The sequence below is a fragment of the Phalacrocorax aristotelis genome, chromosome 11, assembly GCF_949628215.1.
Source record: "Phalacrocorax aristotelis chromosome 11, bGulAri2.1, whole genome shotgun sequence".
NCBI classification, from domain to species: Eukaryota; Metazoa; Chordata; class Aves; order Suliformes; family Phalacrocoracidae; genus Phalacrocorax; species Phalacrocorax aristotelis.
In genome coordinates, this window is record NC_134286.1 from 21,271,974 (window position 1) to 21,295,749 (window position 23,776).

The 23,776-nt window shown below is 47.1% G+C and overlaps 2 protein-coding genes and 2 long non-coding RNA genes across 4 annotated transcripts in view; 2 read left to right on the forward strand and 2 right to left on the reverse strand.

The window, feature by feature from the left end:
* The window catches only part of AMOT (angiomotin), a 63,772-nt gene extending 62,674 nt beyond the window's left edge, over positions 1 to 1,098 (reverse strand). Inside the window, exon 1 of the mRNA XM_075106234.1 lies at positions 902 to 1,098. The gene's annotated coding sequence lies outside the window, so the exon portion shown is untranslated. The remainder of the gene's footprint in view (positions 1 to 901) is intronic.
* On the forward strand, positions 134 to 6,550 carry LOC142062987 (uncharacterized). The gene is made up of 3 exons (XR_012662602.1): positions 134 to 534; positions 2,624 to 2,768; positions 6,281 to 6,550. It is a non-coding gene; the product is annotated as an uncharacterized LOC142062987 (long non-coding RNA).
* Positions 4,299 to 18,318, reverse strand: PGK1 (phosphoglycerate kinase 1). The gene is made up of 11 exons (XM_075106237.1): positions 18,134 to 18,318; positions 15,317 to 15,367; positions 14,092 to 14,247; positions 13,829 to 13,973; positions 11,547 to 11,650; positions 10,707 to 10,826; positions 8,039 to 8,153; positions 7,552 to 7,731; positions 6,813 to 6,990; positions 6,451 to 6,549; positions 4,299 to 4,776 (listed from the first exon to the last, which is right to left on the reverse strand). The coding sequence occupies exons 1-11, from the start codon at positions 18,196 to 18,198 to the stop codon at positions 4,736 to 4,738; spliced, it is 1,254 nt and encodes a 417-aa protein (XP_074962338.1). The 5' UTR covers positions 18,199 to 18,318; the 3' UTR covers positions 4,299 to 4,735.
* A 946-nt stretch (positions 18,319 to 19,264) lies between these two features.
* Positions 19,265 to 23,216, forward strand: LOC142063118 (uncharacterized). Its single transcript, XR_012662643.1, has 3 exons — positions 19,265 to 20,052; positions 20,162 to 20,256; positions 22,477 to 23,216. It is a non-coding gene; the product is annotated as an uncharacterized LOC142063118 (long non-coding RNA).
* The last annotated feature ends 560 nt before the right edge of the window (positions 23,217 to 23,776 follow it).

The following is a 23,776-nucleotide window of genomic DNA, read 5'->3' on the forward strand; positions in this document are numbered from 1 at the left end:
CTCTTTGGGGATTATCACCCACAGACCAGCATTTTGTTCTTCAGGGAGTGAAGCAGGAGGATTTGGAGTCACTTTTGCTTAATTCGGAGTTTGGGCTGAGGCAGATCAGCTCCTGTGGGTGCCTGGGCCCAGCAGGACTCTGTAGGGAAGAGAAGGGCGTAGCAGGCACCATCTCTTGCAGCTGTGGCAGGGGTAAAGGCCCTGGACCTGCTCTGCACAACTGCAGGTAGCAAAACATCCCCTTGCATTACCTACGCTTGAAAATGGACCTGGGACAGGATAGGACGGCTCTGCTCTTTCCTTGGCACTGACTCCTCGGTCCCCGCCACCACCCGCATCGAACAGTCCCCATTGCACGCCCTCACCGCCCGCCGTGACGAGACTTCCCCGAGACCACCGGGGGTGTCTGCGGCGGCCCCCAAACACTGGACGTGGTCACGGAACCGGCCCACACCCGCCCAGCTCGCCGCGGGAAGGAGGAGGTCTCCGTGAGGGCAGCGGGCAGACCCGGGAGACTCTTCCGCAGGCTCTGAGGTATGACCCCGGCCGCGGGGGAGCCGCGGGGCCCTTCAGCCCCGTCCCGGGCGGTGCGGGGAGGGGGCTGCGCCGGGGGTGGGTCGGCATTTACCTCAGGCTGCAGGCGCGGGCAGGAGCGGGGCGCCGACGGCAGGGCCAGGGCTACCGCGGCCGTTAGGCGGGAGCCGCCCCCGCCTCAGCAGCCCCTCCGGGGGGGGAACCCCGGCGCCGCTCCCCGCTGCACCTGCCCCCGAGCCCGGCATCTCGGCCGGGCAGGGCGGCCGCGGCCCCCTCCCTCCTCTCCGCGGGGGGCCGCGCTCCCCCCTCACGCAGCCGGCCTCGCAAGGGCGGCCCGAGCCTCCCCGCTCCACACCCCGCTCCTTACCCCGCGGGCGCCTGCCCCAGCGGCCGCCCGCTCATCCATCTTGCTCCTCTTTCCTCCGAGGTGACAAAGCCGGCATGGCAATGAGAGACACCGAGGAGCTCTGGGAAGTGCCTACCCCAGATTCAGTTATTAACTTTCACCAGGCGGCTGCAACTACGGCACCCGGCATCCCCCGCTGGGCCAGCGCCTGCAAAGGCGGCCGGGAAGTGTAGTCCTCCCGCCCCGCCGCCGCCTCACCGCCCGCCCGCCGGCGGGAGCTGCCGGCCCGCCTCGCCTGCCCTCATCTCCCGGGCGCTGGGCGGGAACACAAGTCCTGGCTCGGAAGGGAGCTGCCTCCGCAGAGTCCTGTAGGTTTCCACGTCTTGGCCGATGAGGGAGAGGTGGTCCAGGCAGGTCCTCCATGGAGGCCACTCCTCTCCAACAGGCATCTGAGGGCTAAAGGCGCAAAGGTCCTTCATGAAACACTGGCTGTGCTGAGAGGAACATCAAGAAGGCAGGCGTCAAGGGGAACGCACAGACAATGAGGGGACAGAGGTGTTCATCCTTCACCCCAGGAGGGGCATGCCGTCCCCACCCTCATGGCATCGCACAAAATGGCCGCTGCCCACAGGAGGCCCAGTTCCTTGGGAAGGCAGAGCTGTAGCAAGAAGTTTTGACGTTTTGGCAGTTACAAGGGTACATTTGCCACAGCTGGCCTCCTGGCCAGCCAGGTCTGCAAATATTAAGGATGTCCCATGCTCCCTCAGCCACATGAGGGCTGATGTCCCTGCCCACAGCCGCCAAGGCACCAGGGCTGCAGGGTGACTGCCATTTTTACTACTGAGCAACGTTCTCAAGCACTGTTGGTTGCACGTTTTACAACAGAGAAACGCTCTCTCTACCGTCTGTATTTAAGGATAGAAGGTAAATTATGCGGGGAGACACCAGTATAACAGCTCACATGTTTCAGCCTAAGAGGAGCTTATTTTGTTGATGACCAATTTAAAGTATTTCATGTTGAAATTTTTTATAATCACAGCCATGAGGATTTAAGCTCTTCACTTTTTATTTCACCTGACTTATTATCAGCCCACTTACGTATTAAATCTATTACCTTCATAAGATCATGAGCTTTCTGTGACAGCTTTGTCTTCTAATGTCTTCCACAATGTTTCTAACTAGCAACATTCCTGGCCCCAAAAACACCCTCAAGAAAAGCAATAAAAATGTGAAAGCGGAACTGTCAAAGATTCATGTCTAGAAAAGTTGTCAGAACACATGCAAAAATAACCTAGGAAGACACCTATAACCTATAACTCCAGAGCATGTAAGATTTAGTGAGAGAAGGAACCTCTAGATGCCTTAAGAATATTTTATCACTGTGACAGCCAGGTGCTAAAAAATATTAATAGGCAAAGCTTAAAAAAAAAAATCTGGAAACTGTCACTCAAGTAATCAGCTGCTGGTCATCAAGCATACAGCTCCTCCCATCTCATGTTGAGATGTTGTCCATTTTTCTGTACAACCCATAAAGCTGAGCGTCTCTCTGGACTTGCCGTACAAGTTTTGCTATGTTGAGCGCACAGGCCTGAACATCGCATTAGTTAAAACAAGCCATGTGGAAACAAAAGAACGTTTTAGAGATGTGAGTAGCAAGCATCCAAAGTCAGGTGGAAAAATGTTTTTAAGTGCAGACATCTATGTTCATGGAACATTACTACTCCCTGTCATATTTGATTACAGGTAACTGTTCTGTTGCTTTTGATGAAGTGGAGAAAAAACCCAGCAGAGGTAGCGGCCACACACCGACCTTGAACTGTAAGCACCAAGAAAGAGGCTACGGAGGGTAAAGTCCGTTATTCCTCCATGGGAATCCAGCAACACAGAGGTATGAGAATGACGCTAAAATGGGCCATGCTGTCACGAGGCCTTGTTTGCCAGAGCCAGACAAGAATGATGTTATAAAACATGGTGGAATTTTTGTTTTTGTAGTACTGGATTTCCAAAATCCATCATCTTTTTGTGGCTGACAAGCTCACTCCTTTCTTTGCCTCATTACTGCAGCTGTCGGAGGTCTGCACCCCTGCCTGGAAAACATGAGTAACAGCAAGAAAGCAATCCTAGCAAAAATCTGCATCATTCATGCGTAATCAGACAATGCTTGGGAGATTTACAAAGGAGGGGAGGAGGAGAAAACCACAGCGCTTCAGTTATTTACATTATTTCTAGCTTCTTTTCTTTGCAATAGACACTTTTAGCTTTAAAACGTAATGAGTATATATTCCCTATGCAGCTTTATACACACTTCAGCGTTACTGGGTTTTAATTCGCATCCCACCGCGACCGAGTAAAATTTGGCAAATAGGCTTTGTCTGTTTATAACACATGCTTTCATTTTGTTTTGGTAATATTATGTACATGCATACAAATTAACTTAAAAGCATACTCTGTGTTGTGGCTTACTGCTTACCTCAAAGATTCTCTCCATAGTTCGTCCTGACTGCTTTATACTATTCAGGCCACACAAAACCTCCTGGGAAGCACCCTAACAACACTGCTGGGAAAGCACTAGGAATAAAACCAGGCAATTGCTGCTTTTACATCGCTTGTTTTTCTCTGATGCAGCAGGAAGATACACAAGCAGTTCAGCTGGAGCACTGCATATTCCTACAGTTCTTATGAGCAGAGCCATGACTGCTAACACAATCCAAAACACACTTTTGGATGCTCAGAAGCCACTCTGAGTTTGGAGTAGAGCTGGGTTTGGTTTAGAGCCCCCCTGTGCTCACATTTGGGTCCTGCAGCAAGTGTAGGAGCCAACGCATGACAGTCAGAATGGAAATCCCAACTTTATACATTTGCAGCATGTTGGTGGTCCTCCACTGACAAGCGTTGCAGTTCTACAACACGCTTAAGCCACACACGCAAGCCTATTTGTCCAACCGTGTGGTTTTACTATGCTAGTTTTAGTGCTTTTAGGACCACAAACTTGAGCAAAGGTGCATTGCTGTTCTGTTTGCCTGTGACTTGGCTTTTACCTACCTGTCTTCAAAGTTTCCCCTATGTTCAGATTAGATGCATTAGTTCCCTACTATAAGGCGAGTTCTCTAGGTGAGAAACACTTTTAAATTTGCACTTTTTTACTAGACTTGCACATTCAAAATGTCATATTTCTGTATCACTTGATGGCATGGAAGTTTTAACATAACAGCACATCTGTACCAATTTACTTCCTTACCAACAAAGCTCACTTTGGTGATGACTGGGTGCTTATAAATCCACTGGACAAAGAGGATGTTTATAAGTATTATAATTAAAGCAAAAAGGAAAAATATCTCTGCCTCCTGATGCTAGAGAAAAGGTATTTTAATGTAGCCCGTTCTAAAAATCTGAAAGAACGACCATATACAAACTGGGAGCACTTTAAATATGTTTATTCAGCAGCTATGACAATCAGCCTCCAAAAAACTGGAGTCCCCTCTTGTTTCTGAACCGTGTCAAGTGATGAAAATGCCTGCTAAGAACATTGAAGCTAAGTAGTGCACTCCTTTCTGAGAAACAGACACGTCTAACAGGGATTAATCTCTTTGAAAAGGCAAAATATAAATATATACACTCTAAATTCACAACAACAGTTTAAACTCACTACATGAATTCAAGTGGGGTAACAGTGGACAAATCCACATCACGTAAACTGCAGTCGTAAAATATCTCTGCTGTCTTCTCCTCAAACCCTGTCCAGTTTCGGTTTACATTCTGTGATCTGCCTGTCGCAGAGTTGAAATGCAGAAGCGCTGAAGTGTTGAATCTCAGGGGCTGTGCACAGGACCAGGAAGCAGGGCGATGCTCTCTTCTCTACACGTTGCTCAAGGCATCCACACCAGGAAGAACCTTACCTGTTAGCAGTTAAAAAATACCCATAAAGTTACCCTCTGCCCTCAAACAATTAAGCTTTACACTTGTGATTACAATGTTTAAGCATATAAAAAAATATACCAGAAATTATAGGTTAAAAATGGAAGAGCTTGGCTCTATGTACACTCCTGTTCAAGACTGCGGCTCTTAAGGCATATGGGTTGCATTTAAACTGTTCAATGCAGTAAATACTTTGTGGGGCTGTAGCGAGTACCCAGAGCACAGCTGCACTCGTATGTCAGCAGATTCTTAACGTACCACAGTTATCAATTCTCAATTAACAATAATGGTAAATTTCTATCCAAGTCTCTGCTAGGGTCAGATCCAAACACCTAAGATCTTTTTCCATTAAGTTTGATGGCAAACAGATTTTTGATTGGATCTAGGGAGTTGCTGCATACTTTCTTCAATCCCTAGTGGCACGTAAATAGAATTTTGGAGTGTGTTGTGGAAATTTTAAGAATGAATTAAGAAAAAGAAACAAAGCTGCCTACAAGCCTCATGTCTTTTACTGGGACTAAAGCACCCACGTCTAGATATTTACATGCCTCATTCCAACTGATGGAAGCAAGGAATATGCTAATCTTTGGGTATGAGGGCCCAGGATTAAAGTGCAATGTTTTCTAAAGCATTTTTAGCTCTTTGTCCTACTTTAATTATGAACACAGACCATTCTGGTTTTGCTTTTTTTCAGAAAACCTACCTCCTAATGCTCACGCTGTGTGGCAGTACTGAATTTTAACACCGTTCACAGCTCGCTAGTTTGATGGGATTTTGGGGGGGCGGTTGCCTTTTTTTCCCCTCATCTTCAGAAGCTTTTCTAATTAGCTAGACTTCCGTTACATTTAAAAGATCACACACACAAGCCCACATTTTGGGCCAAAACTTAGACAAGTTTGTCCTTTTGAATAAATCGGTTGCACAGTGTTTCCTTCCAGCCATCTGCATTCTTTCCCTTTACCATCACTCCCCAGGCAACAGAAACAAAAGCTCTGTCTTGCATATAACTGCTGGAAACTAACAGCTGCAATGCAGTTTATTGCAGTTTCTCTTCTACAGAGAAGTTGACAGCATTAGATAATTTACACATATTGGGAAACAGCTAATTACCAGAGGAAATGAAAACTCATTTAGAGTACAATGTAACTCATTAGAAGAATCCTGTAAATTCTCACCATTTTGAATTCCAAGTACCCTCATGCAGGTTCATAAGTCATCACTAGAGGGCTCCCCAAAACCAGGGAATTTGAAACAATGCGCTGAAAAGGAGACTTTTGGCAAAAGTTCGAGAGTATTCTGATGAGATTTCCGTAACAGAAACTGGGCATTTTCAACAGTCTGGTTAGCGTGCCTCAGGGGATCATCTACAAAACAGAGCCCCCTCTCAAGGCCGTTACATTTTCTATGCCAGCATTTTTGCTGTCTGGGAGTGGCAGACTCTGCTGTTTGCAAGAATACTCCATTTTCTTTCCTCTCTTTCTCTAGGAGGACTACAGAAGAGCAATGGGGGGGCTCATTGCTCAAAAGCTACATGCAACTCCACGTGGTGGAACAGAAAAGACATTCACGCTACTGTTGTGCTTTCTTGAATATCAGCACGTGGCAGAGCACCCAGAACTACCCGATTTGCTCGAACGAGTTAAAAGAACAGTTACCCTCTAGCAGTTCCAGGCTGGCACCACCTCCCGTGCTGACATGGCTAACTTTATCCTCGGTGTTCCACTTTGCACAGCAAGTCGCTGTATCTCCACCACCTGTAGTACAAACAAAATCAATGAGACAGAAGTTGTTCAGATTTTGTTTGGCTTAACGGCCGTAGCTTTGCTATGGGCTGGTCCTGCTCCCAGACACTCAGCATTGGCACACAGAGCAGCCTTTAAAGCCCTGTCTCCAAGCTGAAGGACAGGTGAAAAGGTGCTGAAAGAAAAACACTTTGGCAAGTATTTTTAATGTGGTACTGGCAAGCAGAAGCTTCCTTGTTGCATTTAGAAAGGTGAGAACAAATGCAACTACTTACCAATAATGGTGATGCTGCCTTTTCCAGTTACTTCTACCACTTTGTCCATCAGGGCTTTGGTTCCTTTGGCAAACTTGTCCCACTCAAAGACACCAACTGGCCCATTCCACACAATTTGCTTGGCCCTTCCCACAACTTCGACAAACTTCTTCACGCTTTCAGGGCCGCAGTCCAAGCCCTAAGACAAGTACAAGAAGCCACAGGTATTCCTGCTGCCAGCCCTCATCTCAAAGCTCCAATGCCTAGCTGGGATCCTCAGAAGCTTCCCCCTCACCCCTGGATGTGAAGCAAGGGCTTCTCTGCATGCACTGAATACTGAGAGACAGATTTGCCAACAGCTGCTGCGGTAGGGCAGAGTCTGGTGTGGTATTTATCTTCCTAGGACAAATTAAGTAATTTTTAAATCTATGTCAGATGCTTGAAGCCTTAGTCAGAAACCTTTGCCAACTCTACCTAAATTCCAGTCAAATAAAAGGGATTTCTATTGTGTTGAGATCTGAAGGTTTTAGAAACATTTTGCTGTTTTAATCCAAATCTCTCAAAAGCTACTTTAGACTTAAAGATTCAGGACAAACAACAGGGCTTCAATTTCATTAAACCAACACACTCTACACAGCTTGACTGCCTTCAGAAACATTTGCAAAGGATCACAATTACTCATTCTACCCCTTTAAGAGGCGTCCTTCCCACCCCACTGCTGCCTGTTACTTCTTTTCGTCCCTTGCCTCTTAAAACCCACCATCCAGCCAGCAGGAATGCCTGAAGCCACAGTGGCTTCCCCAGTCTGCGCATGCTCATCAAATTTGTCTGCAGTGACGAAGTCAACAGGCAGAGTGATCTTCACACCGTTCTTCTCTGCCTTGGCCATCAGGTCCTTGACAATTTTTGATCCCTCTTCATCAAACAGAGAGTTGCCAATCTAGAGAAATTATTTAGCAAAAGTTAGGTTAGTGGTTGGACTCAATGATCTTAAGGGTCTTTTCCAACCTTAATGATTCAATGATTACAGAACAGAACAGCAGCAGTCAAGCCAAACTGCTCAGAGACCAATTTTGGAAAGACTGCTTCCCTTAAAGCACCTAGCTAGACATAGGCAGTAATCTGATTTTTGCAAACTGGCTCTCTTACAGAGAGTCAAGATAGGCAGTTCTCAATACCAGAATATATAAGGGACACTCTGACCATATTCTTTATGAGGAGCAGACACAGAATTGCTCTTTTCATACCTCCATGTTGTTGAGCACTTTGAGGAAGGTGAACGCCATTCCACCACCGATGATCATCTCGTTGACCTTATCCAACATGTTACTGATCAGCTGGATCTTATCCTGAACTTTGGCTCTGGCAAGAGAGAGAGGGAAAAGGAATGAAAAATGTAGCCACTATCCAGAACTCCTCAGACAGAACTTACTCCCTAGTCATCTTTAGCTGAGACTCAGCTATGAAGCCTCACAAGGACTTCTTGGATCAAAGCAGAATTAATCTATTGCTATTCAGTAGTGGCAATATTGTGATTGTGGCATGTCAAGGCCATTCTGAGAGAACGATCCAACAGAGGAGTTGTTGGGAGTGGCTGAAAGGGAATCTGGCAACATAGCAGGCCAGCATTAAACATCAACTTCCCAGAGCATTATTCAGGCCTCCATTTTTTTCCTGTTTAATTATAAACCTCATTTGGCGCTTTAGCACCCGATTTCCCCTGACTGTCCAGCAAGGCAGAGCAGAGATCAGAGCACTGCCTTTCACAATCACTGTCCAGCTCCTGTAACCTGTGCAGGTCCGACACCCATCACACCCACAGCACAGGTCATCCCAGTAGTCTGAAGCCGTGATACAAAACTGCCCTGCCCAAAAGCAGATGGCTGATTTTGGCACAAGATACAAATGATAATGGGACAACAATGCCAAAATGACTTTATGTAGGAATGGCAGAGGAAGCAGTAAATAGGCACTAGTCTCCTGTCTTCCCTCTTTAGTGCCACATATGGAATTTTTGTCGTCATCTAAAAGAAAGCTTCATGCAAGACCTTAGGAAACAACCCTGAGCTAAACCTAGGCTGACACTCTTGAGACTTGCATTATAATCTTAGTTTGACCATGCCATGCTTGGTGACATTAGACAAGACCGTTTCCTCTTCTTGCTTGAGTTTCCCCATCTCTAAAACAGGGATAACGATATGAATTTCATTAATAAAATGCTTTCAGACCTAATCATAAGAAAGAGGTATTGCCTCTACAAATCCAGCCTTAGCGACCACGGGGAGCTGTGGTGTGAACCAGCCACCAGCCCCAGTTTAAGCCATGAAGTTGCTAACGTTGCTACACTGCAGGAGCTGAACTGGTAAACAGGCGTTGCTGGGATGGTTCGGAGCCACAAACCCTGCAGGGCCCCACTTGCTGTGTGCAGCTCCAGGCAAAAAGAGCGACAGTGAATTAGATTTTTGCTTCTTTCCCTTCCACATACCCTGCTCCTGGAACTGAATTAACCTCCTGCATGTGGTCTTTCTTTGCCAGCACATTTCTTTTCCACTTTACTTGTTAGTAAAGTTGTTCTCAATTTATCTTCTAGGCCCAGTTGTGTTATATATAAGAAGTAGCAAACCTGCAGCTGGACTACATGCAGCTTCCAAGAGTGACTTCTCTCTGGTACAATCGAGCAAGAGTTGCTCCATCCGCCATCCCACCTAGGAATAAGCTGCACCACCAGTGGAAAGGTGGTGCTTTCAAACAGATAAAGGGGTTTTCTGGCTCTGAACTGCTCTCAGAGCTCCTCCCATGACTCACTAAGGTACAGTTGGCATTCATCACTCAGCCACACAATGAGCTCAGTATCAAGCTCCTAGACTGGGATATGCTGGTCACCCTTGTTATGCACCTCTCAAAGAAAGGGTTATTTTGTTCCCACTGGATTTACTGCACTTCCACACTTCACTAATAGGCCTGATATTTTAACATTTTGGCCGTCCTAGCTGCCGCTCTCACTCAAGCATCCGATAAGGTAACTAACACACTTTCCCTTGGTGATATACCTGCAACTTCCATCAAGGGCAGTGAGGAGTGTATAGCACTTAATGATGGGTCACCTGCAGCTGTAAACCTTGGAAGGGTACTAATAAAAAGAGAAAAAAAGCATCGTTCAGTACTACCAAGGTCATGGACGTTTAAAGCTTTATGTGAGAGCTGAATACTTCTTAAAACACACATTTATAGGTGCAAAGAGCAAGAACAGGCCACGTACTTCTGTCAAGAACATGGGAATATTACAGCGTCCCAGCTTTGCGTTACCTTGCAAAGTATTTTAATTCACCTGAAGAACGGCAATACGCTGTCACAGAACTACAGTGCTAAACTGGGTACACACGCGACAAAAGTCGGCAGTGATCGGAAGTTATTTCTACACAAAAGCAGTCACTTGGCTTTGCACCTCCAGGCTTCTTTGCACACTAGTGCTGTGGAAGAGTGGAGGCCCACCCAGCTACCGCAGGTCACCATTGCATAATGGCAGATCGTGTCAGCTTACACAGTGCTGAGCCTGCAGGATGCTTGTACTCTGAACCATGGAGGAAAGGTCACTGACACTGTTTCAGGGCCATCAAGTGTATCTAACAGCTCTTCTCGTTCATCTGTACAACAAACTGCTGCGGGCTATCTCAATGTGGGGAATGTAAGAGGTCAGGAGATATGATGAGCAGACCCCAACAGTATCATAACAGGAGCAGATGCCGTCAGTTAGCTCCTCCCTAATCCAGGTCTTATAGAGATCTCAGGACTTATCTACCAAACTGTAGGTACAGTTAAAAGGAAAGCCCTTGTTTGAACCAAGCCAAAATAACCTTTCATTCCTTACAGAGCAGTTAAAAAGAAATATGGAGTCGATATGTTCTTGAGTCTTACCCTCCAAGAATTGCTAAGAAGGGTCTCTCCGGACTCTCCAGGGCCTTAGCAAAATAATCCAGCTCTTTCTTCATCAGGAAGCCAGCAGCCTTCTGAGGCAGGCTGACACCTACCATGGAGCTGCAGAATAAAGGTAAGAGTGAGGAAAGGAAGTTTTCTATCAGTGCAGGTCCAAATACCCCTGTGTCTCACAGCATTACAAAGCCAATCCTTTAGTCAGCTGCAGCAATGAGAATAGCCACTACCTGCATGAAAACAAACACAAGGGTTTTGTTTTCTGGATTCAATAAGATGGCTGTACGCATTTACTTTCTGAGACTGTTTCTCCACAGACACGTTGATACACAAGCCATTTATAGTGTTAACTAGGGATCCAAAACACTGAGGGACAAGCAAGCATAGCAAGAGCAGGGATGTCTTCCTCCAATAGCACTGGATTATGAAATCAAGCTCAAAAGAGGACCACTAGAGCTTGCAATTACACATATCAAAACACGATCCATGAGAATAATCAGTCTGGACCTATTCATTTTTTTGAAAAGGGGTCTTCTGTAACTGCAGGACAATTTATACATGTACTAAGCAAGTGATTTTTATATCTTCAAAGCCTAAAAAGTCAATTCAAGTCTTCTGAGTTTCATCTGTCTCCTGGTCCCAGAGGGAAACTTGAAAGAGCATACACTGTTGACAACTACCACCGCTAAATCCATTGCTCAGGAACAAACACAGCAGAACAATAATGGGATAAGCCCAAAAGGAAGTTAAAACTCATTAGGGGCAAAGCTGTATGTGTTTCCATGGCAGACGTCACTCTGCCATGGAAGGAAAACGGACACATACCTGTGAGCTCGGTGGGCAGTTCCAAAAGCATCGTTGATATAGACATCTCCCAGTTTAGAAAGAGAGGCTCTGAAAGCCTCCACTTTTGCAGGATCAGCCTTGATCTAAAAAGAGAAAGAATGACAAGTTGATGCTATTCAGGTACACGCATTGATTCTGAACCTAAAGTCAGAGTAAGCAATTTGACTTGTAAACCCAAAGCAAAGAAAGGTCAGCTGGGGAAACACCTCAGCTCCTCCTATGGATCACTGTATTTCATATGCTCTTTCCCAGTCCAGTAGGAGCAACAGAAAGGTTCAAACTCCACGTCATACTCCCCAAGACTGCTGTTACAGGCCTGAGGACTCTTCCCACTTCAAGTTTCTGGTCCATCAGCAGAGCAGGAATGGACTGCCATCCTACCAACCTTTCAGTCTCTCTCCAACAGATTTCCAGTTGTGTGCAGCAATCATAGTTAACACAGAAAGAGTGCACAGAGACAAGGTAATGCTGAGATAAGACTAAATAAACTTGTGCTTGCTTACTGAACAAAGAAAGTGCGGTCTCCAAGTGCTACAGGTAAAAGGATGAGCTCCTGAAGGATTGATTTAGCGACTGCATTGAGGATTAACTTATAAATAGCCTGCACACTCCAACAGGCCACAGCGAAAGCAGCCAACATAAGAGAGCTGGAGATCAGCTTAGCGTATAGCGGTAAGAGCAGATGTATTTCTGTTAAAAGACCTTTTCTCCATCCTCCAAGCATCCTACCAAAGCCTCACGGGATCGCTCATGTAGTTGAGTTTTCTTTCCCACCATGAAAACACAGCAGAGCTCACTTTGACAGTAAGTGACTGCTTGGACCTCGTTTACAGCCACTTGCTCTTAAAGAACTGCCCAGACTGGCAGTCAAGCCATCACCTCTCCAAGTGCCTTGCTGCTTTATCAGCTCACCATCCCAAGGGAGGCTTCTGCAAGCACCCAGATGTCACACCATGGGGACGATGGCAGGAAGGTACACTAATACATGGCAGATGGGTTCAGTATGGCTTTGGGTGACCTTTTAATCACACAGCCTGAGCAGAAGACAAGCCAAAGAGACTACACAGATTATGGAACAATGCTGTCAACTGCACCTTCACTTGGTGAATTGCCTGGCTTTGCGCACAGAGATTAAGCGCTGCTGTTAAAACCTAACATATGTAAGCAGAACACAAGAGGCTTTGAATGAAGGAACCACTACCACTTGATCTGCTTTGGAAAGCCACAGTTTCCAAGCACTGGTTAGTGATCTGCAGCCTTGTATGACACCACCGCTTCCATAGTGCTGACTTTTACCTCTGTTAGGACAAGAAACAGGTCTGTCAACAGCACCTCACCTGTTTTGCTCAACTGCAGCGCACGCTCCCGTTTCTGCACACCCAGTTAAACAATCTGAGAACTACGGAAATGCACAAAACCATTTCCCAGAGCAAATTAAATTCTTGCCCCACTCTTGTCCCTGCCGCCATACTGGCTTTCAGTGGCACACAGTTCTAGTAGTGAGTAATTCCAGACTCGCTCAGTTTCTTGTCGCCATCTGCAAAGGCTTACTGATTCTCTGGGCTATCCTTCTAAGCTATGGGAGTCCTGTGTCAGCCCCTAAAGGGCACCACACGATGTCAGCATTCCACTCCACACACTGAATCTGAAAGGAGCCAAGGCCTGTGTAAAGTCAATGGGGTCATCATTGCTAAGAAAAGCAGCTGCCTGGAGCAAGCATTCTTCCTGACCTTCAAGGAAATGTCAGAGGTGCAGGGCAGCCTGGTTCTAGGTGACTACTCGGAAGAGCAGACAGGCTTATAAAAGGATTTGATAATACCTACGTTGCAGAATATTTAAACATTATATTAAAATATTAGCCAGATAACCAGGAAAGATGCACCATTCTTGTGACCCCCGTAGCAACAAACTATCTCCAACAGACCTTGTTTTGTTTTAGGCATCCCAAAATAAAATCCAATAAGCAGCAACCAATTTCCTGAACAGCCCCATCTCGCTCCTTCTTCCTTCTCTTACGGACTACATCACCTATAGCCTTTCACTTGAGCTGTTTCACCTTGGAATTTCAATGCCTTTGACTCAAACTTTTGCACAGCACAGTACAAGTGATGGGACACGCTGAACTAAAGATCTCTGACATCCTTGTAAGAGCAAATTCAGAAAGAGCATTTTAGACAGGCTGCTGCCTCCTTGTCAATCTGCAGCAAAGAAGGTAGCAAGACCAGAGCAGGAATGCACAAAAGCTAGACTTGAAGTTTCACCTTGTTCCCAGAAGCATCCTTCCCTTTTCCTTCTTCTTCTACATGGAATCGGAGGTTCTCTAGCAGGATGACAGAGCCAGCTGCAGGATTAGCACAGGCTTTCTCCACCTCAGGACCAACACAATCCTTCAGGAATAAGACCTCCCTGCAAACAGAAGATAGACACTGTCACTCCACCAGTGACTCTTCCTTTCAGGTAGGAAAGCATCCAGGTCCGCTGACAGAGAGGGCCTGATGCACACTGGACTGCTCTTCTACTTCACCTGCCCAGCAGCGCCTTAAGCTCCACAGCTACTGGGGCCAAGGAGAACTTTTCCGGCATGGGAACGCCATCCGGGCGCCCCAGATGACTCATCAAAACCACCGACTTGGCTCCATGATCCAAGCAGTGCTTGATGGTAGGAACAGCTGCCTTGATTCTGTAATAGCAGAGAAGATCAAATGAGAAAGGATTCAAGTAGTTTTTACCAGGCAAGCAGCCTTAGTGACCATTTACACAAGAGCTTTGGGAGTTGTCCCTCAAAAATACTGAAGAATTCCATCCTACCTCTGGTGCTCGCATGGTTCAGCCAACCCCTCAAAGCACAGCAGGGCATCACCACTAGTAAATCTCCAAAAGGGACACTGGGCTTCTCAGCAACCTATTCTGGCTAGACCAAATGTCTAGGAGACAAACCACACCCTGCAGAGCACAGCTTTCCCTGTGGAGCTAACCCAGCCCACCCTTCTCTCCTAGGAACTGTGACAATCCTGAAGCACAGTCAAGAAAGCACCATCTAAATTCTCAATCCCGGTATGTTTGCATTTGTTTCCACTGTTATCTTCCATGTGATGTAGGATATGATAATAAAATACATTCTGTAATCTCAATTCTGTCACAGCTCATAGCTAAGAAATGCCAGGACACACTTCAACATTTACCGGGCTTCCTGGTTTAGCCCGTGATCCTGACCCGCTAAAGAAACTATGTGAATGTTGAGCACCGAACTTATTATGAACAAAACTGGCATCTCCCTGCATGCGACAGACAAGCAAGACAAGACATTTGATATCACTGTTTCTAAACCCCGTGTCTTTGCATGCTGCGCTAGAACAATTGTTCTAACCTAAGCCAACAAGTTAACGCAACTGCAGGGTAACCAGGAGGCAGAAAGTCTTCTGGATACTACCAACAAATACAGCAAATTTTCACATGCACCCAAAGGGATGTGGTTGTGAAATGGTTATAACCCTTCAACCACATTTGAAGAATGGAGTTTAGGATCTGTACAATTAAAAGACTTTCTCTATGTGCCTTCCACAGCAGCTACGGTGAGAAGCCGCCTTGTAGTTAGTGTAGTCTGCTAAGAGTTGCAGGGGTTTTAATTAACAATTGTTGGACCTTCTCTGAGACACCTTTAACATTCTGGTACGAGCTAACAGAACTGGGCTAAAATCAGAGAGAAACAGACTTTGGGGCTTCCATCTGCGACAGAAATTACGGCTCACCTTTGATTGTTGGTTATTTTGTGATCCTTCATTGGAACATTAAAGTCAACCCTAAAGAAAACCAGAAAGATAATTAAATACTCAATAAATTTCTTTTACAAAAAGCAAGGGAACCTGCCAGTAAAGGCACTGGCAAGAAACACAACATTACAATTTGAGTAAGATTTTTAGCTTTGCCTTGTACACAAGTTCCATTTTGAATCAGTGTGTTATTAGCCATTTCTGCTTGCAATAACAGAGCACAAACGGAAAACAAACATCTGGTAAAATGACTTAGTGTAGCTATGTCACCAATATATCCTAATGCTCGTGACGGCAGTAGCAATGGTGCTGAAACAGGAAATAAAACTGAGACTGAATGAGCTCCCCACAACCTTTTTACGCTTTCAGATCAGCAGCTGGGAGCTTCCAAGGGAAAGGAAGCAAATAATGAAAAATGACATGGCGTTCTCTAGTGCGGTCTCTAAAACAAGTGGCTGGACTACTCCGGCAAGCAGGCAGGCTCAAGGAAGCTGGCCTGTTATTGCCTACAGCTTCGAATTTCTGTCCTCTGCAGCTCTCACTCTCTGCAGCTGAGGCTGCGGCTTATCACATTCCCCCTGGAAGGCCAGATGTGGATCGAGAGGTAGCTTCCCTTCTCGCGCCAGACGAAGGGATGGAAGGGAGGAGTTTCATCAGCCGCTTCTCACTAGCGTACCTTGTGCCCACGTGCTGACTAGCAGCGGCAGGAAGCCGGGTGGCGTAACAGCTAAAAGCAGAAATTACTCACAGAGCTAGGGAAGGGAACATCTCACCGCCTGCAACAGCGTTTCAGAACGAGAAAGTGAAATAGAGCGTTACAGCTCACCCTTCATCGTCTGTATCTATACTAAAGAACAAAAAAATTCAGGAAGCTGCTTTAATTCTCTTGTAGCCTGCTCAGCACAAGATGGAAAGAACAACAAAAGCTGCCAGCAAACCAGGAGTAGCTGAGCAGAAACAAATTGAACTGGCAGCCCCACAGTACAGCAGACTAATTCTAGAAAGGGGAAAGAGACACACCATTACCGTGCTACTATTCTAAAGAGAGAGAATAAAAGAATGGTTTGCTCTACAGAGCCATCACAGCTACAAAAGAAAGACCCAGCTCACCCTTCCTCCTCCCACTGCAGGACAACTGAAATCTGAGCTCCCCTCAACCCTTCCTCCTCCCCATTCCCAACTTCCCTCGAAGCTTTGGCCTTAGGACTGGAAGATAAACTGGTTATGAGTAAGCCAAAAATTATGATATGAGAAGAAAAAAAGAAGTATCGGTTTTAGTAGTACTGAGAGCACATGGTGATTCTTTTCAGAGAAAAAAGATGGAGGTGGGAAACAAAGATTGGCATTTCGCTCAGTTTTAGTAGCCCGCCACAAAATTGCAAAGACAGATACGTGCATTAACTATCGGAGGCTAGGAGCTGGCTAACCCATCCTCTGCCAAAGCCATGCTGTAAGACGATGCAGAAAAGGAAAAAAAACCAGTCAGATAGAAAAAAAAAAACCAAAGAATCAGTTGCTACAGAGATAAAAAGATCTTGCTGTACCAGATTTAGGAGCGCATGTAAATTCTGAGCCAGCTCCTTCAGTCCTCATTAGGGGGGCCAGTTTCTGGTAATCAAATTTCTAGGGAACTACTTCAAAATAAGATGACAGAGAGACAAGATAAAAAGAATGAGTTGCCTGACGGAGACTACAAGGAAGAGAAGTTATAATTTTGTTATATCTTGCTGACTCGCCAAGCAAGGCAACAGGCACATGCTAGTCACGCTATGGTGACCTTGGACAAAAGAATCCCACCAATAAGAGTATTTCGAGCAGGATGTATCACGATGTACCTCGGTGCCCTTATCTCCCAGTATTTGGCAGCAATTCCAACATTAGGCTTTCAGCAGGCTTTGATGTTTTATAAATAAGATATGAATTCCCACTTCAGGGTTTTACAAGAGGACATGGTGAACACCTGTGATTCATCTCTTATTGCCAGAAGCAGAATTATAATTTTATTTGGGTCGTTGGCCAGAGCCATATTTTCACTTTTTTTATTGCAACGCTTTCCGGATTTGCAGGAAGGAAAAAGGGGGAGCTGGAGAATAACCTTTTTCTGCAGTGCTCCCCGAATGAAAACGCTGTAGATTGGCGAGTTTTCCCCTCGAACAGCCCGTGGATGACACACGTGCAGGCAGAGGAATTTAGCAAGGCGGGGCTCCTGCGGTTTCAGCCCCGGGTGGGCGGTGGGGGCCCGCCGGTGCCCCCCCACCTCGGGCAGCGCTGGCCACGGCCCGCCCCAGCTGTGCCCGGGTTCACCCCCCGCATCCCCCCTCGCGAACGAACAGACCCATTTCTGGGACGGGTAACGCAGGACGTGGGGAGCCGGGGGGTGGGGGGGAACGAAACCAAAACCGCGCAAAAAATAATTCGCCGGGCTCAAGCGTGAAGCCGCCGAGGGCAGAGGCTGCTGCACGGGGAGCCCCCCGCCCGCCCGGGGCCCGGCGGGGGGGGGTCAGGCCAGGCCAGGCCAGCTCCGCCGGGGCCCGGTGAGGCGGGGCGAGGCGGGGGGGGCAGGCCAGCCCAGCCCAGCGCCGCCGGGGCCCGAGAGGCCGCGGGCGGCTCCCTCCGCTCCTCCGCCCCCGGGAGGCTCCTCCACCGCCGGGAGGCACCGCCGCCCGCCCGCCGGGCCCGAGGGCTGCCCTCAGGACAAGGGCACCGGGGGCGGCAGCCCCGGGCACCGCCGCGGCCGGGCCCGCCCTTCCCCTCGCCGCACGGCGGGAAGGCGTGCGGCGGGCGTCAGCTCCTCACCTCATGACGACCCGCTTGCCCTTCACATCCACCTTGTCGAGGGTGAGCTTGGTAGAGAGAGACATGGCTGCTCCCGGCACGGCTGGATGCGACCCGCTGCGCTGCCGACCGCGCTCTGCCGCAGCCACCGCCGGCACCCCGCCCGTCCCGCCCCTGCGCGACACCCATTGGGCCGCGCCGCCCGCCGCGCGTCGCTACTGGTCGAAGCGCCTGCCCGTCTGCAGCCTGCCCGCCCCCGCGCGAGGGCGGGCTGCGGCGGGAGGCCCGGTCACGTACCGCACGCAGCCGCCCACCCCGTGGCCTTGGGGAGGCGCAGGGTCTTACCGCGCCCTGCCCCGAGAGGCCGATCGGCCGGGGCAGGGAGGCAGGCCCGGCCGCCGAGTCAAAAATATAGTTGTAGGACTGAAAATAAACCTGCAGAGCGCTTTTTGAGGAAAGCAAAGCACGGCAGTTCCTGCAGGTGACATAAACCTGCCCGGTCTCACAGCTTCTGGAAACAATCACCTACTTGTTCTGTCTCCTCCTCAAGGACTTGATCAGGTTTCACTGAACCAAACCCTCTTTCATTTCCAATCTCTAAACGCCCAGATTAATAGTTCTGGATCTTACTTGAGGGTTCAATGTTGAACGTTGGCACAGGAATCCTTCAAACGAAGGACAGGCACCTGCGCAGCTGAGAGGTGGGGCTGGGGCATCTCCGCCAAAAGACAAAACCCAGCATATTTTTAAACAACGTGGATAGATTAATACTTTTCAAGACAACTAGGAAAAACAACTGTTTAGAGAGACACACTTTCCAGAAATGTGGCTTGTGTGTGCTGTCAAAAAATTGCCCAGCCCAGCATACATGTAGCCCAAAATGCAACATCACAACGGTACGCTCCATGAAAAAGCAGCTTGTGGGCTTTTGACTTTTACCCATAGGATAGCTAGGCCTTTCTGTTTGCTGGCAGGTTTATTTTTTTGCCACACTCACTAAATATACAGGCGCCGCTAAGAAAATTGTGATAGCAAGCCAAGTGCCTGACAAAACTGCTTCTTTGCTGACAGAAAGGCCAAATTTAGAGGAACAGCCTACGACAGGCAAGCAAAGTGCAGGCAAAACAGAAGAAAACAAGCGTGCACTTACAAGAAACAAAATAGGAAGATATATCAAGAGCCAAACTAATGCATTTCTTGCCCATAGATGAAAACATCCAGCCTGTGTGGGCTCTGGGGCAGAGGATCAAGGGCCGGAGCCTCAGGCTGCAAGACTTGTCAGAAGGCTCGGAAGAGCTTGGATGGGCCTCAAAGGCAGGCTAGAGATGTCAGTTTACCCAAGTTATACAGCAATCCCAACAGCAATAAAAGCTGAAATAACACAAGTGGGAACAAAATAACAGATGATGTGAAATCACCTGTTAGGATGGAGAAGAACAGACCTTAGTTTGCCAGTGTGTGTCAACGTAGTTTGTCATCTATAGCTATAATTCATACAATCAGAGTTCAAATTAAATTAGGTCCAGTATTGGTCTCTATATTGACTGCAGAGTAAATCTGGAGCATATCCAAAGGTCCCTTCTGCAAATTAGTAAACCAGCCCTGAACTTGGTGCAGCCAGCAGGGTCCTTGTAAACCAGCGGACCTGGGCAGCACGGGCAGTATCACCAGCGGGCAGGGACGTCTGGAAGTACTGATGCTCATACAGCATTCACCAAGGCCCAAGAGTCAAATCCTAAATCAGTCCTGAATCCAGCCTTCCCAGCATCTGGGAGTGCTCTGTTTTCAGACCCTCCTCCAGGGTCTGTTCAGCAAAAGAGCTCTCTGACGAGCGGAGATCGCCTGCAGACAAGTACGACTGCTAAGAGCTGCTTTTACCCGCTGAGCCTGACGCACAGCCGATAGCAGGTGAACAAATGCTCACATTAAAGGGACTCTGGGTAAGAAGATAAGGAAGGGGTACTCCAGACCCACAGGAGCTGTAACTGTTTGGTCTGAAATTAATCCATTTCCTTCTCTCCGTTCTACTTTGTGCTGCTTCCTTCAAAGGCAACGGTTAAATTCCTTGATGCTGACTCAGAAAGGAAGGCTCCTTTCAGCTGCAGTCCACAACCGTGTCCTCGCAGCACCTATTACTGTCCCTGGTAAATGGATTCATTCATTAGTAGGAGACTGTATTTTAAACAGCTTGCATGCCACCTCCTAGGGGTAGAAAAGTACGGAGGAGAAATGTCATAGCGCATGGCACAAACACGGTAACTTGAGGACCCACAGTAACGTAAGATGGAAGACAGCTATACACCACAGCTGGCTGAGGAGGGGGGACATGGGACACTTGCTAACCCCCGGCTAGAAGAGAGCATTCAGGAATAATGGACTAAGCGAGCCATAAATAAAAATAAATGAGTAAAACCCACCAAGAACACTCTGCTCAATAGAACTAACGCCACTACAACTACACACATCTGATAGGCTAGCAGAGTATTGTGTAAGTCGTCTGCAGTTATCTGAAATTAGAAGCTTAGCCCCGTTATAAGGATCTATTGCTTTGGGCAGGACTGCAGCCGTACAAACACCTTATGAACATGGGGTGTACTCTGGTTTTATACCTTTTCTCCATTTTTTGGTGAAGAACATGAGGCAGGGGGGTAGGGAGGAAGTCACATGAGAACTTGTGGCAGCACATAATTCCAGATGGGACGTGGCCAGGGCACCAGAATTTGTGCGTTATAAAGAAGTTACAAAGAAAGGGGAAGTATTACAGGCACGTGTTCGAGACTCAAAGCTCGTTTCCACGCCTGAGTCACCTTTCTGTCCTCTCTCCTGTTGTGAAATATTTAGAATATACTGCAAATATTTAAAGAATAAAGCCCTTGCAAACAGTCCAAAACCAGTAGTTTTAAATTAATCACTACCACAAAGCCAGGAGGGCAAAGGGCTGGTGATGACAAAACGAGGATCTGGTCTTAGACCTGTGACCATCCGAGGAAGTAAATTTCTAGGAATATGAAACAGAAGCTGTACTTTAGACTGACATAGCCCTCGCCTGCACGATCCTGCCTGCTTCGTTTAGCCTAAAGGAATGGGATCACGGCAAGTTTAGGCAGATCATGGGCTTTGATGCACTGGCCTGTGTTTATGTGAATCGAACTGAAGGGCTGTGGATTGGAGACCAATAATCTGCATCTTCATCTGTATCGCTCTGCATTTTAAGCTTCTACTTAAGAACAGGCTTCTGCACAAGTTCTAAGTTTTCTCCTTGCAGTAGTGCAATAGTCGAGTGCAGGTGGGAAAGAGAAGAGAGCATTCTTGAGAGAGAGATGGAAGAAGTTCAGGAGGGAGACTGAGAAATAACCTTCCTTCCCCCTCCCAAATGCTGGCTCTCAACCTTAGACACCTAGATTTCTGAGACAGAGCATCACTAAATGAGCCTAGAGCAAGACTGTTTATATTAAAAGGCTTTTACACAGGGATCACGTATTTCGCTATGGGGTTTTAATACCACAATGTAAAAATAAGATTTTAAAAAAATTATTATTTAAAATATATTGAACTGATTTGTAATACAGATTTGCTGGGATAATCAAAGCTGATGGTGTTTGGCGCATGCAATTTGATATTCAATATAAATATCAAGACTTACTCCCCTCATCAATCTTAACTGCACATTTTTCTATTGTAATACAAATGGCTCCTATCTTTTCCTTTAGACCTTTAATGCTGCTTACTTAAAAAGAGGCTAACAAATTAGTCTAACAATAATTACCAACAAAAATTACTAACAAAATCCCCGGTTTAACCCTCCCAACAGATTCATCATTGAACTGTGGGTTCAGTGACCAGAACAAAGCCGAGGTGAGGGTGGTTTGGAGCATCTTCCTGCCTGCGCCGGGGCTGCTGCCTGAGCCCAGCATCCCCCTGGCCTGTCCCAGTATCCCTGTGTCTTATGAAGCAGATGCTGTTTCTGGACTTTTTAAGAAACAAGGCCCTCTAGGGGAAGGTGGGTGAGAAGGCACTGGGAAGTGTGAACGCTCTACCAATATTTCTCCGTGGTTTCACAGTTCCTGCAAGATGCAATGGAAGGGCTTTTCTGCCTTTTGGTGAGAAAATTCCTCCCCAAAACTCTGCCAGGTGCTCTTTTTACGCTCTTTCCCTATTTCTAGCTACCTGATCCACTCACAGGCTTTCCACTTTATGATGTTTAAATATATCTCTTTAATTGCACTTAATTTAAATTGTGGAAATTACAAGTCTGCTTTGTCAATTTGCAATTTGCTGAGTTCCCAAACGACCGGGCACTGAAGGAATGAGCGGATCTTGCCTTTTTCTCCTCAATTTCTCTCTTACCTCCTTAACGAGGGCAGTTTCTAACAGCACAAACCAAAGTTTGGTGCTGCGGGGTAGGCAGGCTGTGAGGTGACACCCCACCGAGGAGCCATCCCAGCACCAAGTAAAAGGGAGGAGGCAGGAGGAAGCACCGATTCAGCTCTGCTCGGCTTTTGGCTCCTGACACTAGCAATAGGAAGAAGCTCCTGGGAGTTCTCTGCTGCTTGTACACATCAGGCCCGTCGGACACAGGAGATGCCGCTAATTTCGGGCTATTCTGCGTTTGCCATGGATGTCTGCCGAGCTCACCTCCATAGGTGACCGTACCTGCTTTGAACTCAATCATTTTACAGCAGAGAACCTTTGCTTACATGCTCTGTGAATTATCAGCCAGCTGTGGCTCTGTGGAATTAGCAAAGACTTTGAGAAATTACATGGCATTCGTTACAGCGGGCATGCGCAGGGTTAGCTTTTGCCTTTTTATCCTAAATAAAAGGTGGAGTTACCTGCTGGCAAACTTCTCTGCTCTTCAGGGCGAGGCAGGGCCTCTGCCTCCGTGTGTGATCGTAAAGCACTCACTGCACTGTGAGCATTACCAGGTGGGAACACTGGAATTTAAGGACAAATTAGGCAAAAATATTAAGATTTATACCCACAAACTGACTACTGCTCTGAAGATTAAAGTTTAGGTGAACGCAAATCCCATATGTTCTCACCAACTCTAGCTCTGTCTGGTTTTTTTAATCCTTCCCATCTCTTCCGTCTCATGATCTGCTGGGATATGAAGTTTGAGTAGCCAGTCTGGCACCATAGGAAAAACTGCCTGAAGTGTGGGCAAAATCCAAAGTTTCTAGCACTGGTGTAGCCAGAGAACAAACCTGTACATCTCCCGGCTGCTGCCGTCACCTGCCTCACGGCAGCAGGCTGGCAAATGAGCGCACGCAATCTCGTTTCTCACGTTAGCAGGGAATGAAGGGCTTCGGGTCTGGCCAAGTATAAAATTGTGTGGGGAGTTAAACTGAAAATGCTAGAGAATCCTACTCTATACACGCTGTCTCTTCTTCCTTCCATCTGAGCTCGTGTGTGTACAGCTCTCCAACCCTCCTTACGGAATTTATTTTAGAGATGCTCTTCCTAGAAAGGTTGGACTAGATGATCCCTGAGGTCCCTTCCAACGTGGGATTCTGGGATTCTGTGATATTTGTTTAATAGGATAAAAAAAACCCCTTACCCTGTCCTTCAGCGGTTCTGATTCATGACCTAGGAGGTACGATACAAATTCACAACTACTAAATTATGCAGTCAGGTGGAAGGAGAAACAAAATAATATTGTCAGTA